Source organism: Salvelinus alpinus, chromosome 4 (assembly GCF_045679555.1).
Source record: "Salvelinus alpinus chromosome 4, SLU_Salpinus.1, whole genome shotgun sequence".
Lineage (NCBI taxonomy): Eukaryota > Metazoa > Chordata > Actinopteri > Salmoniformes > Salmonidae > Salvelinus > Salvelinus alpinus.
Genome location: NC_092089.1, coordinates 68945889 through 68965141, shown reverse-complemented (window position 1 = coordinate 68965141; position 19253 = coordinate 68945889). Strand labels below are relative to the sequence as shown.

The following is a 19253-nucleotide window of genomic DNA, read 5'->3' as shown; positions in this document are numbered from 1 at the left end:
TCTCTCATAAAACTGTTATGCATACAAACTCTGGAGTCTTTAAGCATCCTCAATTGATAATTCATCCTCAATGCATCCTTAATTGATCATTACATTGTAGGCTACTAGCAGAAAAATGGTATTCACTTTTAATTGAACATGAAATGGTCATCACTTTTAATTGAACATGACGTGATTATTTTGCTAAGTAAAATCGAAGCTTTCCCAAAATGTGTTTATTACTTCATAGGCTACAGTATAGGCTGCTACTATGTAAAAACTGAAAGTGAAGAAGGGACTGCCCATTGTAAAATATCGTGAAATGCAGATGACGACACATACAGGCAAGGTGTTCAATAATTAAGGATGAAAGAATACCTATGCAGTGAGTCACTCACGTGGGGTGTTGGAAAGTAACCTGCCTAATTTAAATATCACCTGCATGGACTTCCTGTAGAGACGTCAGATCCGAGGATACTTGTTTTGTTGTTCGAAATTAGGAATATTACCTGTACTTCTAACAACTGAGTCGGCGCCCTCGGAAGAATGAGCTGAATTATTCACCCAGACATGTAACGTATACGATTATATTAATCGTTTCTCGATACTATAGGCTACTTTAGTCATAGCACGAGTTCACAACTGTGTTTGTTTTATTATTCCGGAAAAAGCCCTTCACAAATTGTAGAAAACGAGTTTCGGTCTCGGCTATCTCTATGGTCTCGTACGTTCTCGTACGTTCTATTCTCTCATCGAACATGACGGTGTTAAACTTTTTAAATGTATTCTCACACATTTTATACAGCCCACCATTAACATAAGTGTATGAATATATAGCCTAGTCTAACACATTCCAACAAATGTAAAGGTAGTCTAACATATCTCAGGCTGTGTTGTTGAAGGTGAGAACTTAATGTGGTCAAGAAGTTTGTTTTTAGAGTGCGGAATGCTCAGCATTATTTTCCAGTGACGTGCGTAAAAAAAGGTAATATGCCATAAAATGTATAGGAGGAGTGACACTTAATTGATTTACCACGCATGTGTGCAATGCAAATTTGAATGAAGGGGGAAGTTTGTTCGGTTGTTAACCTTGTCATCGGTTGTTAACCTTGTCATCAGCTGTCAGTGGGGACATTGGATTATTTATGTTTTCTGACCAAGGAATAGACCAGCCCTTAACGATGACCTCTCTTCTACAGTAACACAAAGCCTGTGTGTCAGGCGTGAAAAGTGGGCACTCTCTGGTGAATGACTAGGTTTTATTCTATACTACTAAGGGTATGTCACTGACAGTGAATATTGAAATTATAGAGTATTGCAATGGCACATCATTTGAATTAAGGCATATGAATAGAGAGGTAATAGTAGATTTGCTCATACAACCAGTATATGCTCAGTGGTCAGTTTATTAGGTACAGCCATCTAGTACCAGGTCGGACCCCCCGACCGAGATGCTGTTCTGCACACCACTGTTGTACTGCGCCGTTATTTGCCTGTTTATGGCCCGCATGTTAGCTTGCACGATTCTTGCTATTCTTTCGACCTCCCATCAACCAGCTGTTTTCGCCCACAGGACTGTCGCTGACTGGACGTTTTGTGTTTGTCGCACCAGGAGGCCGGCCGTTTCTGAAATACTGGAACAGGCGCGCGTAGTACCGACGATCACACCACGCTCAAAGTCGCTTAGGTCACTAATTTTGCCCACTCTTAACATTCAATCGAACAGTAACTGAATGACTCAATGCCTGTCTGCCTGCTTTATATAGCAAGCCACAGCCACGTGACTCACTGTCTGTAGGAACGAACCATTTTCGTGAACAGGGTGGTGTACCTAATAAAATGTGTATATTATATATTGCTTGGGATGTGCATGTCAAGTTCAGACAGTCCTATTTGATCTTGAGGTGGTAGTGGCTATTGGCTAATGACTGTTTTATTGTTCGTTGTGAGCTCCTCTCCATTGGAAACTAGTGTCATGTTCCTAATAGCCTAAATCAAGAGGTTGTTTGTGTCAAATCATCCATCATCTTCACGTCTTTATAAAACCAGACGTAGGCTATAGGGGTAATTGGTTTGGAAGAGGTACGTTCCTTTTGAATAATGGATGATAATTCATGCATTTCTTTTTCATTCACTCTATTGAATAGCAGACGTAAGGAGCTTTATGTGACCAATGACCAAGGAGGCCATATCTCTATTCATGGATGGATATTCCTGGTCTGAAGTTGATGTCTCGTTTCTGGAACCCAGTGTGGTGTGTACTTTTCAGTCAGTGCTCTGCTGGTGAACAGTGGGAGGTTTACAGCCTGTAACTTTTTAACCTGGATGGTGTTCTGTAGTGGAGACTGGCACCAATGGGTACCATGCTCAAGGCTTCAGTGTGGCTAGCAATCATACTGGTGTAGAAAGGGAGTGGGTAGATTATGAAGCAATGTGAACTTTAGGGGGGCAAGTATACAGGGCGTTCCCTGTATTTTCACTTTCAGTCAACCATAACGGACAGTCAAATCAGTCAGGATTTCCGCACATCCTTTTTTAGCTGATCTAATCTCTTTTCTGTCTGCCTCATGGATTTACCTGCGTTCACTTTTATGAGGGTGTGCGGAAAATGTGACTCACCTCTGCTGTTGTGGAGACAATGGAAGCATTGGTGAGGGGAGGTTATTGTCTGTCATAACCACAGTGACTGAACAGCTGGCAGTCCTGTTTGACTTAAAAGCTCATCTGGCTATGAGTGACTGTTCCGATTATGATTTTTCAACGCCGATACCGATTTATTGGAGGACCAAAAAAAGCCAATACTGATTATTTGTAATAATGACAATTACAACAATACTGAATGAACACTTATTTTAACTTAATATAATACATCAATAAAATCCATTTAGCCTCAAATAAATGAAACATGTTCAATTTGGTTTAAATAATGCAAAAACAAAGTGTTGGAGAAGAAAGTAAAAATACATATGTGCCATGTAAGAAAGCTAAAGTTTAAGTTCCTTGCTCAGAACATATGAAAGCTGGTGGTTCCTTTTAACATGAGTCTTCAATATTCCCAGGTAAGAAGTTTTAGGTTGTAGTTATTATAGGACTATTTCTCTCTATACGATTTGTATTTCATATACCTTTGACTATTGGATGTTCTTATAGGCACTTTAGTATTGCCAGTGTAACAGTATAGCTTCCATCCCTCTCCTCGCCACTACCTGGGCTCGAACCAGGAACACATCGACAACAGCCACCCTCGAAGCAGCGTTACCCATGCAGAGCAAGGGGAACAACTACTCCAAGTCTCAGAGCGAGTGATGTTTGAAAAGCTATTAGTACGCACCCCGCTAACTAGCTAGCCATTTCACATCGGTTACACCAGCCTAATCTCGGGAGTTGATAGGCTTGAATTCATAAAGAGCAGAGCTGCTGGCAAAAACGCACGAAAGTGCTGTTTGAATGAATGCTTACGAGCCTGCTGGTGCCCACCATCGCTCAGTCAGACTGCTCTATCAAATCATAGACTTAATTATAACATAATAACACACAGAAATAAGAGCCTTAGGTCATTAATATGGTCGAATCCGGAAACTATCATCTCGAAAACAAAACATTTATTCTTTCAGTGAAATACGGAACCGTTCCGTATTTTATCTAACGGGTGGCATCCATCAGTCTAAATATTCCTGTTACATTGCACAACCTTCAATGTTATGTCATAATTACGTAAAATTCTGGCAAATTAGTTCGCAATGAGCCAGGCGGACCAAACTGTTGCAGATACCCTGACTCTGCGTGCAATGAACGCAATAGAAGTGACACAATTTCACCTGGTTAATATTGCCTGCTAACCTGGATTTCTTTTAGCTAATTATGCAGGTTTAAAAATATATACTTCTGTGTATTGATTTTAAGAAAGGCATTGATGTTTATGGTTAGGTACACGTTGGAGCAATGACAGTCCTTTTTCGCGAATGCGCACTGCATCGATTATATGCAACGCAGGACACGCTAGATAAACTAGTAATATCATCAACCATGTGTAGTTATAACTAGTGATTATGATTGATTGATTGTTTTTTATTAGATAAGTTTAATGCTAGCTAGCAACTTACCATGGCTTCTTACTGCATTCGCTTAACAGGCAGGCTCCTCGTGAGGCAGGTGGTTAGAGCGTTGGACTAGTTAACCGTAAGGTTGCAAGATTGAATCCCTGAGCTGACAAGGTAAAAGTCTGTCGTTCTGCCGCTGAACAAGGCAGTTAACCCACCGTTCCTAGGCCGTCATTGAAAATAAGAATGTGTTCTTAACTGACTTGCCTAGTTAAATAAAGGTATAAAAAAAGAAATCGGCGTCCAAAATTACCGATTTACGATTGTTATGAAAACTTGAAATCGGCCCTAATTAATCGGCCATTCTGATTAATCGGTCGACCTCTAGTTCCAATGGCACCAATGGCACATGGGAGGCTAATCTTAAATGTTGAGCCAAGACATTTTTCCTAGAAAGCTTTGAATGTCACATGATTACACATTGATGTTGAGATATTTCCCCCCCGTTAAGGTCATCTTCAGAACACGCCTTATACCAGAACTACACATGAACAGTTCAGTACTTAACAACGCAACGTTGCCAATATTACAATGTATAGCACTGCATACCACTGCTGTCAAAGCATGTTTAGCCCAGAATAACGATTTGACTGAAGACATATACCATTATGAATTTCATCTCAAGCAGTTTCCTCCCTAGTTATTTCCTCCAGGCATTAGAAACCATTGATTTAAAATATATGATTTAATGTCTTTTAATATGATATTTAATATTGATTAATATGATTTAAACATTGAAGCTCAATGGAACATTTAAATGGGTTATACATGAGAACATGTCCTTTTAGGAGATGAGTAGTTGAACAGACTTAATAAAGTTATCCTCTGAAAGAAGTACCTTCAGACTTAATAAAGTTATCCTCTGAAAGAAGGTACTTCTTAACTATATTAAGTCTGTTCAACTACTCATCTCCTAAAAGGACACTCATTGAGGGTCCCTGCCTGCCTGGCTTCTCAGCAGCCCATGGCCTCTAACCACCCATGCTACATCCTCAATGAAACTCAAACAACCCTTTCACTCCCTCTCTGTAAGCCACATTCTCTGTCCAGCTCTCTCCTATTAAACATTTATAGACTGTGTGCTTTTTATGCTATGGCAAATATGCATACCAAAGATTAGGAGGAATTGTATTTAGGCTAATCTCTGTTTCGCCCAGGCAAGTCTAAACATGCATGTGTTGATAAGGAGGCATTCCGTCTACTCCAGTCAAGTGGGTGGTGTTTGTTTTGTTTTACACAGAATTCCAATTATGGGACACGCTTGACTTCATCATCCATCTTCTGAAGTAATCTCAGGTCAGGTTGAATATTTGTGAAGTCATTGAGTCTGGTTATGTGAATTCCCAAAGAAGTGGGGCAGAACCTTGGTTATGCTTCCTCTGCTTTGCCACAGGATCCATGACGCTTCTCCATTACAAGACGAAGGATCACTTGAGTAACGAGAAAGGCGGTGAGCGAGTGAGCCGTCCTGTTTGACCTCCGTGTGTGTGTGTGTGTGTGTGTGTGTGTGTGTGTATACACTACAGCCTTGGTGTAATTGCTCAGCCTTGGGTTTGGCCTCAGTGTTTTGCCTGCGCTAGTGCAACATCAGCAGTCTGAGTCCCCCCTCCCTCCACCTCTACATCCCCTCCCTCAGTCTAGTCACACCACTCCCCCTCAGTTTGCCACACAGCTGGTGCAGTGCTGGGCACACACACAGAACCTTTGACTGTGTGCCGGGGATGTAGAGCTCTGGTTTCAGTCAGGCTGCAGGCAGCCAGCACAGCTGTTGGGTCTGAGTTTCTTGTTTGCATGCGGTGGCTGCCGACCGGCCGGGGCCCTTGGCAACGCTGATATCAGCTTCTCAGGTAGGTGCAACAAGCTAATGACGAACAAGCTACATAATCAGTCTGCTCTTTTGCCTTGCTGACCTCTCGACGGGGGTCAGAGAGGAGTGCTGGGACTGGTGAGGGAATGCAGGGAAGCTGGTCTGTGTACATAATGCTGTTGGCTGGGTTTTTATCATGTGACAAAGGGGAACGAGGAAAGGTGGCACGTAAACAGCTCAGTATTTGCATCAGTATTGTTGGTTAGGTACTCCTATTCAGTGTACTTTGAGATATTCACACCACACTCGTATGCTTGTTTGTGCTGCAGTTCGCTGGTTATACGATACATTTGACAAGTGTTGATTGAAGCTTACACATCGGCTGCTTTTCTTTGCACATGTGTAGAGTAAGTTTCTAAAAGTGAAGAATGCATTTCTAATCAGCCTCGCCTAAAGACAGGGAATTAGTGGAGAGATTAGAAGCCTCACAGAGGGATAGAGACCTCAGCTGAGGGGGTCATTAGTGATGAGGATTGCATTTCTGCCCAGTTCATTCAGTTTTCATTCTCTCCTAGTACCATGTCTTTGTTCCTTCCCATTAGCACGTTTCTTACTTTTAGTCCTTTCTCGCCTCATTTCATGGGGGTTTACTCCCCCTATTTTAATGAAGCGCACAGTGACATGTAGCCGAAAGGAGAATTCCTTTAGTCCCTCAGGAAACTGTCTGAGAGGAAACAGCTGCTCCAGCCTCCATATTGTTGCCGCTCTGTGTCATTTCCTGTTGAGCCAGTCAATATGAGTAGGAAAAGTCCCAACTCTAACGGCAGACCTCTTTTTGTGCTTCCCTCAACAGAAATCTAGGATGAAGACGTGAGGAGGAGATGACACGCGGTGGATCAGGGTTTCAACCTCACCTTCACTTTGGGATGTTTGCCCCACTTATGAAATAAACTAAGCATATCCTTTCAGGGAGACGAGGGCACAGAGGAAGTAGGACAGTGGAACATTGGAAGTTGGACTTGCTAGCTAGGTACTCCAGCCTCTGGCCATGACGGAGCCAATGGTCCCCAGTAGCAGCAGCAGTGCTGGCCTAACATGGGCAAAGATGTGCAAGGAGTGTGGCCAGCAGCACGAGGGAGGCCAGGAGAACCACCTGTATGAGTACCAGGATGAGGTAGATGACGAGCTGGTGTGCCACATCTGTCTGCAGCCCCTGCTGCAGCCCATGGACACGCCGTGCGGACACACCTACTGCTTCCAGTGCCTCAGCAGCTTCCTGAAGGAGCAGGACTTTTGTCCCGTGGACCGCCAGCAGCTGCAGCTGCACCATTGCCGGCCCTCCAGCCTGCTGGTCAGGAACCTGCTGGACAAGCTGACCGTGCTCTGCCCACACCAAGCTGAGTGCCAGCAGCAGATGCAGCGCTGCGAGCTGCAGCCCCACTTGCACAACAGGTGAATAAGGTTATGGTTGGGGCACCACGGAGGGGTGATGATGAGCATGGGCCGGGGAAGAGGGAGTTTGAGATGGGGAAAGGTATTTAGTTAAGAGTTGAGTTTAAACTGTCTGCTTTGCAACCAGAGTAAGTAAGCCAAAATAGTACCTGTCTGTTTACTGTAGTTTATATTTGGCTGGTCTATTTATTTTCCTATGCCTGAATTTAGGAATAAATTTTGAGTTAATGGGTCAAATGTTAACTTAACATGGATTCACACATAACATAAGTCAATCAGGTTTAGAGTCTCCCATGAAAAAGCTTTTATTACGTAGTGCCTGGACTCAAAGGAGAGGTTCAGTCTCAAATGTCATATCCCAGAGATCTTTGTAATTTGTGGATTAGCTTTCCCTTTCCTCACTTGGCCAGTGTGGTGTGGTGCTTATCGTCTTAGTGGTTAGCGAGCAGCTATGACACAGTCAGTAGTGGGTAAAGGTTATGTTATGATAGCTGGTCATCCTGCAGCCATCCGTGAAAACAGACAGGAGGCAAAGTTCAGACAGCAGGACCAGCAGCAGTAGCTCTCTCTCTGACTTAATCACACTCAACCTGTCCCCCCCTCAGACTCCCTGCAATGCAGTAAAAAAAGGCTCATCTGCATAGCTCTTCTCCTCTTCTCATAGTCTCGCTCTCTGACTCCCTCACCAGTCACTAAATCTATTCATTCCCATTTCCTACACCTCTAGCTTTTTAGACTTGTCCTCCTCCTCACTGAAACAAATGAATGAACATTGATCGTACTCCCTTTTTTGCTGGTCACACGGTATCTAAAGAAATGTAGGAGGTGTGTGCTCACTCAGGGTATTTTAGGTTACCTTCACGGACAGTTTTGGATGAAAGTCATGAGGTTTAATTAAAAGGAGGCTTGTTGAATGTTGACTTAACTCTCTCACTCTTTCTCCCTCTCTAAGATGTCCTGTTTTCAGAAGGCTGAGGGAGGAGGCAGAGAGGAGGAAGAGACCCCCCTGGAATGAGCTAAAGGGGAACAGGGGGGGGGGAGAGTCAGGCGCTGATACCAAACATACCCGTACCGCCACCCGGGACACCCAGCCCGAGCCTGGCCTCATCAACCCTGCCTTCGAAGAGAGCGAGGACGGTAAGACGTCACACTAACGTCACTATGTCTGAAGTCTGATTATTGTTGTATGATAATGATAGTCTGTCAGTCTAAGTGAATAGCAGTGAGCTCCCACTGGAAGAAAAAAAAAATAGGATACTTTCTAAGAATGGACAAATCTATATCAGTGTCAATCGGGGCAACGAATGTTTAAGGATTTTATGAACGCACCCGGGGAAAGGAAGGGAGAGGAAACAGTCTGTCAGCTGTGTTGACTTTAGGGAAAACCCAAAGCCCCTTTGATGTGGCCATCCCTGGCAAGAGAGTTGTCAGACCTGGATAAGACGAGTGCTGATCATTTAGCTGGTGGCTTAGGATTTCAGACACTCCGGCCAAATCCTCGTCTGGACCTTCAGAACGTTTATCAACCAGAGGAGGCTGGTGGGAGGAGCTATAGGAGGACAGGCTCATTGTAATGGCTGGAATGGAATCAATGGAACGGTATCAAACATATGGAAATCATGTGTTTGACTCCGTTCCATGTATTCCATTCCAGCCATTACAATGAGCCTGTCCTCCTATCGCTCCTCCCACCAGCCTCCTCTGGTATCAACCTAACCTCTGTCTGGTCTAGACTTAGAACCCCTCCAGGGAATTTGTAATCCAGTACTGTGGAACAAAGTCCATCAAAACAAAGTTACCTGGCAACACTGGCGATCATTATCGCAGAAATTATTACCTCATCGTGAGTGATTCTTGGGGAATAGGTTGCCACTTGCCCTACTTGATTCAGAACCCCAGGGGTGTGTGTTGGCATTGCACACACAATGAAAGGCAACCATGGACCATTGATATGTGTTTGAGCATATATGAATCTCGGTGAGTGTGTGTGCCCGTGCATGCGTTTGTCAGGTTGTTTGTCTCTGTTTATGTAAACGTGTACCTCAAATCATCATGCCCTTGTCTGCCCCCTTCTCCCCCCACAGAGACCTCCATGCGGTCCAGCCTGGTGGCCGAGGCCAACGTGGTGGAGATGATTCGGGAGGAGCAGGAGTTGGGCCTGCGTATTGTGGGAGGAAAGGACACGCCCCTGGGGAACATAGTCATCCAGGAGATCATTCGTGACTCACTGGCGGCCCGCGACGGCAGGCTGGCCCCAGGGGACCACATTCTGGAGGTGAGACAGGTTCCTCACTGTAAATAATAGAGGGATAGGTCACCTGAAAAATATGTTCAGGCTGCTCCCCTCCTTCCCATCTTATGTAGCTTTAGTGCCGTAGCCGTATACTTTGAAATGCCCACCTTGACGATGGTAATGGCTGCACTTTGTGAAGATGGTGCTTTATAAGAAGCTTTGACCTATTATTCCACACAAACACCCTATTCCCTTAGGTTCCCATGATCCTCAGTAAATGGGGGGGGATTTGTTGGTGGGGAAGTAGATATTCAGGATGAACGGGTCTCTGGATTCATGGTAACATGTGTGGCAGAGATCTGTTCTCCAGGCAGGCCCATGAAACAGGGTTTTGAAACTCTCACTGTTGAGCTATTGCCGTTTCAGACCGAGCCCCATCTTCTGGAAGGCCAAAGTTCACCTGATTGCAGACAGGCTCTGTCTGGTTTTCCTCAATGTTTTATTTTTCTTGGTCAGAAAGGGCTGATTATGACTTATAGTCTAGTGACATTTTGGCTATTGTCCTGGTTGTAAATGGGCCAAAAGGCTAAGGAAGATTACATGCTAGTGGTGAGGGTGTCTCAACACATAAAACCACTCGCTTGATGATCTGCGTGCTCCGTGTTGCTTGTCCTATGTTGCTCTGCATGTGCTAATTGTCTGTATTGTAATTGTTTTGCCCAGAGACTTATACTGAAACTTTGATTTAATGTGCAGTGTCCCTGTAAAAATCTAAATCAACTCAAATCTGGTTTCCACCCAGAGGGTAGAACTAGGGTACAGAGATGGTATATCTTTTGAAGGGGGTTTCACAAAGATACAGCTTCCTTTCTTCCCAGAAGCCTGCTCCCTCTCTCCCCCTCGGGTTTCTCCTCCCCTTGGCTGTCTGGCAGGGGCACATGACAATGCCTGAGCCCATCTCTTCCTCTGGGCTGACCAATCACAAATTTAGAATGAAAACTCATCTCACCCCTACTAGCTGCCTTGGTAGCAGTAATATAACCGCTCACTTTTTGGGGTCCTTTGTGGACAGCTATTGGCTGTAAAGAGAGATGTGTGACAGAGCGGAGATTGCCTTCTTAATTTGTTGAAATTGAATCCCTCGCTTCCCCCTGAGTCGATGTATTGATTTTTAAGAAGGGCTTCTCTCGGATGAGGTTTGTAAAGCTGGAATTGGTCAAAAATGGGTCCAATAATTTCGTACACCTACTCAACCAAAGGTAGATGCAATGCCTCAATACAATGCCTCGAGCAACATGAGTCGAGGTACCTGTGGTTTTTGGCTATAAAGATGGAGGCACAGCTCTTAGTATTTTTAAAGTGGTATGTTCTATTCTATTGATTTTCTTATTGTTAAAAATGGTGATGTCAATAGTTTTGAATGACATGAGGCCAACCTGAAACAATGTTTTTCACCATACAATCAATCCCAGTTTAAAAGGAACTAGTTACACCTCTATCCTATTGTTCTACATAATTCTACCATGATCAGCAGAAAGCATTTGAATTTGTCTCTCCATCAGCGCAGGGACCAGTCACTTCGCTCAGCTGTCGATACTCTATGTATATTTAGTAAACCTGCAGTGTTCCAGAGGGATGCTGTATCAGTGGCCGTGTTGCTGACCGTGTGGTGTTGTGTTTCTAGGTGAATGACGTCAGCCTGGCGTCTATCCCACACGGCCGGGCCATCTCTGTGCTGCGGCGGCCATGCCCTCTGCTCAGACTCATCGTCATGCAGGAGAAGGGCTTCAACCCTCGTCACCCGCAACGCCCTGGCCTCGAGCACCACACTCCCTCCTCCACCGTCATGGCCACTGCCTCCCCTCCCTCTCACAGTCCCCACGGCACCGCCCACAACCAGGGCACGGTGATCCAGGTGACGCTGGTGAAGAGGGATCGCTCAGAGCCGCTGGGCATCAAGCTGATCCGCAAGTCGGACGAGACGGGGGTCTTCATTTTGGACCTGCTGGCGGGTGGGCTGGCGGCCAAGGACGGGAAACTATGCAACAATGACAAGGTGCTGGCCATCAACGGGCAAGACCTGAGACATGGCACCCCAGAGAACGCAGCACAGATCATACAGGTAGGTCTTCTGTAGTAGACAAGTTACAGCACAGCTATTTCATGGAGACCAAAGCACGAGACATTATGGAAATAGGATTTGTTATAATCTCTTACGGAAACATTGACTTTCATGTTAGCAGAGGTTCCCAGGATATATTTGCTGGCTGTGTAATGAATGTGAGGCCTGAACTGTGTGTGTGTGATGTGTGTGTCTGCAGGCCAGTGAGGTGCGGGTGAACTTTGTGGTGATGAGGCAGCCGGACGCCCAGGAGGAGGGGGGCAGTGGGGGAGAGGGGCAGGGCCGAGTGGCTAGGAGGGCTCCAGAACCCCAGTACTTCAGACGCCCCTCCACCTACATGAAGGTAAACAATCTCCTCCCCGGATGTTTAGAACTTACAAATCACTGTACTAAAAACTGCTGTATGTTGGTGTGTACACACAGGATCCCACAAGCTTCTCATGTTTACATAATGTGATCATGGCACCACGGTCGATCAGTCACACCTCAGCCCTCTGTCACCAGTCCAGGCTTCCTAGCACGTCCACAGAAGCCCTCCTCACTCAGACAGTGGTGAAAGGGGCCTTGGGAGCAGACCGACACCTGTGTCCCTGGTCCGGGGATAAAAGCCCTTCTCTGGGGCCTGCTCACTCCTGATCAAAAGGTCCAGAGTGCTGCCTCACCATGTTCTATTTGTTTGTTGCTTTGGGTGGCAGAGGATCATGGTGATGGTTAGCTTTCACCTGCAGAGCCCAGGCTTTGAGTGTTGCTGGTGGTGAAGGGTTCCCTGCTGGGGGGAGGAAGAGGGAGGTCTCTCCTCCTCCCCCTCCTCCCTAGCACCCTCTGAAGGTTAACAGACTCCAGAGAGAGAGAGCAACAAGGACGCTGGCAGGAGCTGTGGATGTCGACACGTGCACTCGGGAGCCGAGTGTCGATCCTTGCACATTACCTCTGGGTTTGAGTCCGCAGCTGCATCTGAGATGTTGCTGCTTACATTGGTTTGGACAAGCGGTTTCACGAGGAATCAATTAAGTCAAAAGATCCTTCTCAGTTCTAGGAAATGGAGAGGGGCAGATGATGAGCAGCACACCCCAGAAGGAATGCCGAGTCAGGCATATTGTGCTACTTTTCTTTGACGCCAGTCTATTCTATGATGACCAGAAATAATTATTATGAAGTCGTTTTGATCTTAAGAACAGGAAGCAAATCTAAATAGCCTACTGCATGCTCCTCATCAATGTAAAGCAAATGAAGGGTTCTTCCTGGTGTTTCCCAGGATCCACCAGGGGGCTTCTCCAGCCAGGAGAAGATGGTGAGTCTGAAGAAGGAGCCGAGACTCTCCCTGGGCATCACCATCGCCGGGGGGAGGGACTGCCGCAGCCGCCTGCCCGTCTACATCACCAGTGTCCAGCCTGTTGGCTGCCTGCACCGAGACGGCACTATCAAAAAAGGTGCACTTGGGATATACAGTGCATTCGGAAAGTATTCAGACCCCTTGACTTGTTTCTCATCAATCTACACACAATACCCAATAATGACAAAGCGAAAACAGGTTTTTAGAAATGTTTGTAAATGTGTTAAAAAATAAAAACAGAAGTACCTAATTTACAAAAGCATTATGACCCTATGCTATGCTATGAGACTTGAAACTGAGCTCAGGTGCATCGGTGGCAGGTAGCCTAGTGGTTAGAGTGTTGGGCCAGTAACCCAGGTTGCTGGATCGAATCCCCAAGCTGACAAGGTAAAAATCTGTCGATCTGCCCCTGAGCATGGCAGTTAGCCCACTTCCCCGGGTGCCGAAGACGTGGATGTCGATTTTAAGGTAGCCCCTGGCACCTCTCTGATTCAGAGGGGTTGGGTTAAATGCAGCAGACCCATTTCAGTTGAATACATTGTTGGACAACTGACTAGGTCTTTCCCTTTCCTGTTTCCATTGATCATCCTTGATGTTTCTACAACTTGATTGGAGTCCACCTGTGGTAAATTCAATTGATTAGACATGATTTGGAAAGGCAAACACATGTCTATATAAGGTCCCACAGTTGACAGTGCATGTCAGACCAAACACCAAGCCATGAGGTCAAAGGAATTGTCCGTGGAGCTCAGAGACAGGATTGTGTCGGCACAGATCTAGGGAAGGGTACCAAAACATTTCTGCAGCATTGAAGGTCCCCAAGAACACAGTGGCCTCCATCATTCTTAAATGGAAGAAGTTTTGAACCACCAAGACTCCTAGAGCTGGCTGCTCGGCCAAACTGAGCAATCGAGGGAGAAGGGTTTTGGTCAGGGAAGTGACCAAGAACCCAATGGTCACTCTGACAGAGCTCCAGAGTTCCTCTGTGGAGATGGTTATCCTTCTGGAAGGTTCTCCCATCTCTGCAGCACTCCAACAATCAGACCCTTTATGGTAGAGTGGCCAAACAGAAGCCACTCCTCAGTAAAAGGCACATGACAGCCCACTTGGAGTTTGTCAAAACAAACCTCAAGGACTCTCAGACCATGAAAAGCAAGATTCTCTAGTCTGATGAAACCAAGATTGAACTCTTTGGCCTGAATGCCAAGCGTCACGTTTGGAGGAAACCTGGCACCATCCCTATGGTGAAGTATGGTGGTGGCAGCATCATGCTGTGGGGATGTTTTTCAGTGGCAGGACTGGGAGACTAGTCAGGATCGAGGGAAAGATAAACAGAGCAAAGTACAGAGAGATCCTTAATAAAAACCTGCTCCAGAGTGCTCAGGACATCAGACTAGGGCGAAGGTTCACCTTGCAACAGGACAACGACCCTAAGCACACAGCCAAGACAACGCAGGAATGGCTTCGGGACAAGTCTTTGAATGTCGTTGAGTGGCCCAGCTAGAGTCCGGACTTGAACATCTCTGGAGAGACCTGAAAATAGCTGTGCAGCGACACTCCCCATCCATAGAGCTTGAGAGAATCTGCAGAAAAGAATGGGAGAAACTCCCCAAATACAGGTGTGCCAAGCTTGTAGCATCATACCCAAGACAACTCTAGGCTGTAATTGCTGTCAATATTGATATTTCAGTTTATTTTAAACTTTTTATACATTTGCGAAAATTTCTAAACTGTTTTTGCTTTGTCATTATGGGGTATTGTGTATAGTTTGATGAGGAAAAAAATACAATTTAATCAATTTTAAACTAAGGCTGTAATGTAAAAATGTGGAAAAAGTCAAGGGGTCTGAATACTTTCTGAATGCACTGTATGCTTTCATATAACCACCAAACCAGTGACCATTATCAGACATTGTTTTGATAGGACATGACAGTTTTCATTCCATACATTGACTCCACGTAGCATGGCTAATGTTCAGATTTAAATGCTTAAAGGGATAATTCTGTTAGTGAAGGGCTAGACAATATGCATACCTCTTGCACATTTAACGGGAAGACCTTTGATGTAAGGCCAGCTTTGCATGCAGAGGATACATTTTCTTGACATGGTTCTGATTTATGTTGCCCAGGGGATGTCTTGCTGAGCATCAACGGCGTGGATCTGACACAGCTGACTTACAATGAGGCGGTGTCGGTGCTGAAGGCCCAGACGGCTCAGGCCCAGGTGGTCCTCAGGGTCATCCAGACCATCTCAGAAGACCCAGAGGATGAGGGGGAGGGCGCCAAGGAGGCCATGGAGTCTGTGGAAAATCCAAGGGAGGATGACGCCAACTGGGCCCCGTTGTGGACCCGCTGGCTGGGGCTTTCCAGGTAAGCACACACACTAACCATTGGTTGGAAAATAACTTACCTCAACTTTGCATGACCTCAACTTTGCAGTTCTTCAAATCCAATCTGTGTCATGAGTACAGCTTGTACTCAACACTTCAGTAGTTGGACAATACTAGTAGGCAATATTAGTCTGAACAGTGTAATAATGCTTGGACAGTCTGTTGCGTCGGAAAAGTTCCCTATCACTTGTTTCAGGTGGCCATTTAAAACACGGAGGTCTTAATTCTGGGCTTATGAAATCACACGGACACTTTTTTTTGCGCGTCACTTCCTCTCCTCCTTAGTCACATGCACTGGTGCCGTGACATCGTGTTGCTGAAGACCAATCAGGAGAGCTGGGGCTTCAGCATTGTGGGCGGCTTCGAGGAGACTCGTGGACAACAGCCGTTCTTCATCAAGACCATCGTGCCTGGTACACCCGTCTACCTCGACGGACGCCTCAAGTGAGTTGCTTCACACGGCCAGTGCTAGTTTCTTATAATAAACGTCAGTGAGAAAACACATGTCGTTACTATCTGGGTGGGTGAAGGAGTGTAGGAGCAGTGAGAAGGGAGTTATGTTTTGGTAAGCCTGCCCTGTTCTTTGATAAGGCATGTACTCCCTTTTGTGAGGGGTTTCCTCCCCAAGGACAGGATTGAACAGAAATACCTGGTTTCACCATTTTAATTCAACTGAGAGCAGAGATGGAGCCAGCCTGGTATCCAGTGCTCATTTAGATGTGATTCTCCTGTAGAAGTCCATCATATTTAGACCTTAATGCACAGCTGTTAGGAGACTGATTATGGTTGCGGGTAGGTCATTGTGTTGCCCATCTCTGTGCCCCATGTTTACTGACTGTCCCTCTGTGTTGTCTCTAGGTGTGGTGATGAGATTGTAGCTGTGAACGGAGCCACCACGGTGGGCATGAACAACTCGTCCCTCATCCCCATGCTCAAGCTGCAGAAGAATAAAGTCACACTGACTGTGGTGTCCTGGCCGGGGAGCCTGGTGTAGACACGCATGCGTACGCACACGAAGATACACACACACACACACACACACACACACAGACGCACACCCTGCCTTCCTCAGCTCCTGTCTCCACTGAGCCTCTTGTCTCTGCACACACCACCCTAGAATCTCATTGGTGACATTCTTGGAAAGATGGTTACTTCTCCGATTGATTGTTAATTTCACTAGGTAATCTCTTCTGATGTGGATTGTAATCTAGTTTAATTTGCACATTGCCCTAGCTGACTAGTGTGACTGAATTTCACATTTTAGTTGTTTCACTGCTTTGGTTGTTACTCAAAAGGGTAGTTGATTTTCTGGCTGAAGAAATCGGGCTTATCAGGGTGAAGGATGAATTGACCATCAAATTGGAATCCTTAATGGTGCAAACAGCCACATATATATTTATATATATCACACTCACTCACCGGCCAGTTTATTAGGTACACCCCGTTCACAAATTGATCCCTCCTACAGACAGTGAGTCATGTAGCTGTGGTGTGCTATATAAAGCAGGCAAACAGGTCTTGAGGCATACAGTTACTGTTCGATTGAACGTTAGAATGGGAAAAAAATAGTGACATTTGAGCGTGGTATGATCGTTGGTGCCAGGCACGCCAGATCCAGTATCTCAGAAACGGCCGCCCTCCTGGGCTTTTCACGCACGACAATGTCTAGGGTTTACCAAGAATGGAGCGACAAACAAAAAACAATCAGCGGCAGTCCTGTGAGAGAAAACAGCTCGTTGATGAGAGGTCGAAGGATAATGGCAAGAATCGTGCAAGCTAACAGGCGGGCCACAAACAGACAAAAATAATGGTGCAGAACAGCATCTCGGAATGCACAACTTGTCTATCCACAGACTCCAACATGACCGCGAGTTCGGTTTACTTGAGTGGCCTGCGCAGTCCCCAGACCTCAACTCAATAGATCATCTTTGGGATTAGATGGAACGGCCTGTTCGCAGCATGCATGTACCGCCGTCCAATCTGCAGCAACTGCATGATGCCATCACGTCAGCATGTACCAACATCCCTGTGGAATTTTTCCAACACCTTGTAGAATACCCAAATAATTCAGGCTGTTCTGGAGGCAAAGGGGGGTCCGACCTGGTACTAGATGGGTGTACCTAATATACACTCAGAGGTCGGTTTATCTGCGATATTACAACAAAGAGGTTTCTGAAAACAATGAACACTGTTCTTTCCCCCTGGTACATCATTACACGCTCGATGGAATCGCACAATATGTATGTACTGCAATATTTTTTTACATGCTGTGCGACATGCCTCAGTTTGGCAACAAAAACAATAACAGCGGTGGTACTGCTACTGCAGATTCCATCTTTAAGTGTAAACTGGAAGGATCTTTACTGTTTTGGAATTATTGTTTTTACCCTGTCTTGAACGCTTTAAACATTTGATTTTAGCAGGTTTTGCTTACTTGTTCACAATACCTATTTGTTTTTTTCCCTCCCATATTTGTTAATGGTGATTTTAATTATTCAATGCTGGGATATATTTGTAGATTTCAAATTCCATGGTGGGAAAATGGCATATTTTAGGCTATGAAACATATCCTCATAATTCCACAGTTAATTAAGATGTATTTAATATACCTAATCAATTAGGAAAGGGTGACAGTTGACTAAGTCACATGTAACCATCCTCTCCAACACCTTCTGCCTTTTTATTTTTGTACATTTAGATTTTAACAGATACTGTGTTTTATCCATATATATACAAGGATGTTATAGTGGCTTCTGGTTTTTATGAATGACTTATTTCCTATACAACTGCACTGTAAAAATCTCTTACATTTTTGTGCATTGCCTCATCCCGAATGTATTTGATTAATGTGGGTGCCTTGTACATGTTGAAGGACAAAAAAGTTCAAACACTTGCCTTAATTGCCACAACCAAAAATGATCTTGTTTTTTTCTTAAAGCTCCCACCTCATTTTCTTACCAATGATAAAGAGGAGGGATGATATGTTCATTGTTATTTAGTTCAAATGTTCACAGGAAGAGCCAGGAGGAGATCAAAGCTGCTGGCCTTAGTTGGAGCTTTAGATTGACTTCCACTGTTCTTTTCAAGGTGTCATAAAACACTACAGGCCTTTCATTAAACCCTGTGAATGTGATGGAAGCCCTCAGTATAGTTTAATATTTGAGAAATGTAGGCATTTTATCCTGTGTAATGGATCATCCCTGGGTTTCATAATATTCTAAAATATCAAATAAAATCTGTCTTTTGTATTTTATACATAATATTTACAAAGCACTGAAAGCTTCTCAGATTGTATTGAATGGCTTTTAAAGTCCAGCACTTAAACAAGTATATTCCTCCATGGCTGTTTGTCCAGAGCTCTGGGGCCTAGTGCCTCTCAATGGGCCTGGCTTTACTTTTGGTACCCTGGCCTCTGGCTGTCCTGTGGCTGGGGGGGTATCAGTCATCTGGAGGGGGAAGTGGGCCAGGCGTGTCGCCACGAGAGCTTTAGGAGGAATGTAAATCAGGACGGTAGAGTCGCAGAGCAAGCAGCAGAGGACTCAAGGACGGCTTCAAATCATCCCTGGTTTTCCAGCAAGGGTCACGGCCTCAATTTCAGCTCAGTGAAACATATAAGGGATGAAATGGTTGGTTAGAAACAGTTATGTTAGTATCTATATTGATCAATAAAAAGCTTATACATACCTCGTTTCTTATCATTACTGCAACCTAATGAAAACATAAGCAGGAGTTATGGGTGGTTGCTGGCACCTGCAGAGGATGTTGAGAAACAGCTGTTGTGTAGGCATACTTAGACACCAGCAGAAACAGTTAGTCCCTTAGCTTTCAATCAATGAAT

At 45.1% G+C, this 19253-nt stretch overlaps 1 protein-coding gene across 3 annotated transcripts; it reads left to right on the top strand.

Moving 5' to 3' along the window:
• The first annotated feature begins 362 nt into the window (after nucleotides 1–362).
• lnx2b (ligand of numb-protein X 2b) lies at nucleotides 363–19098 on the top strand. Of its 3 annotated transcripts, XM_071398668.1 has the most exons (11): nucleotides 363–551; nucleotides 5320–5529; nucleotides 6740–7338; nucleotides 8291–8475; nucleotides 9423–9613; nucleotides 11256–11693; nucleotides 11893–12036; nucleotides 12949–13123; nucleotides 15155–15395; nucleotides 15701–15859; nucleotides 16274–19098. In XM_071398668.1, the coding sequence occupies exons 3-11, from the start codon at nucleotides 6935–6937 to the stop codon at nucleotides 16407–16409; spliced, it is 2073 nt and encodes a 690-aa protein (XP_071254769.1). In that variant the 5' UTR covers nucleotides 363–551; nucleotides 5320–5529; nucleotides 6740–6934; the 3' UTR covers nucleotides 16410–19098. The 3 variants fall into 3 exon arrangements, with proteins under 3 accessions (XP_071254769.1, XP_071254767.1, XP_071254766.1); XM_071398666.1 differs by lacking the exon at nucleotides 5320–5529; XM_071398665.1 differs by lacking the exons at nucleotides 363–551; nucleotides 5320–5529 and adding an exon at nucleotides 5621–5926.
• Nucleotides 19099–19253: the final 155 nt, after the last annotated feature.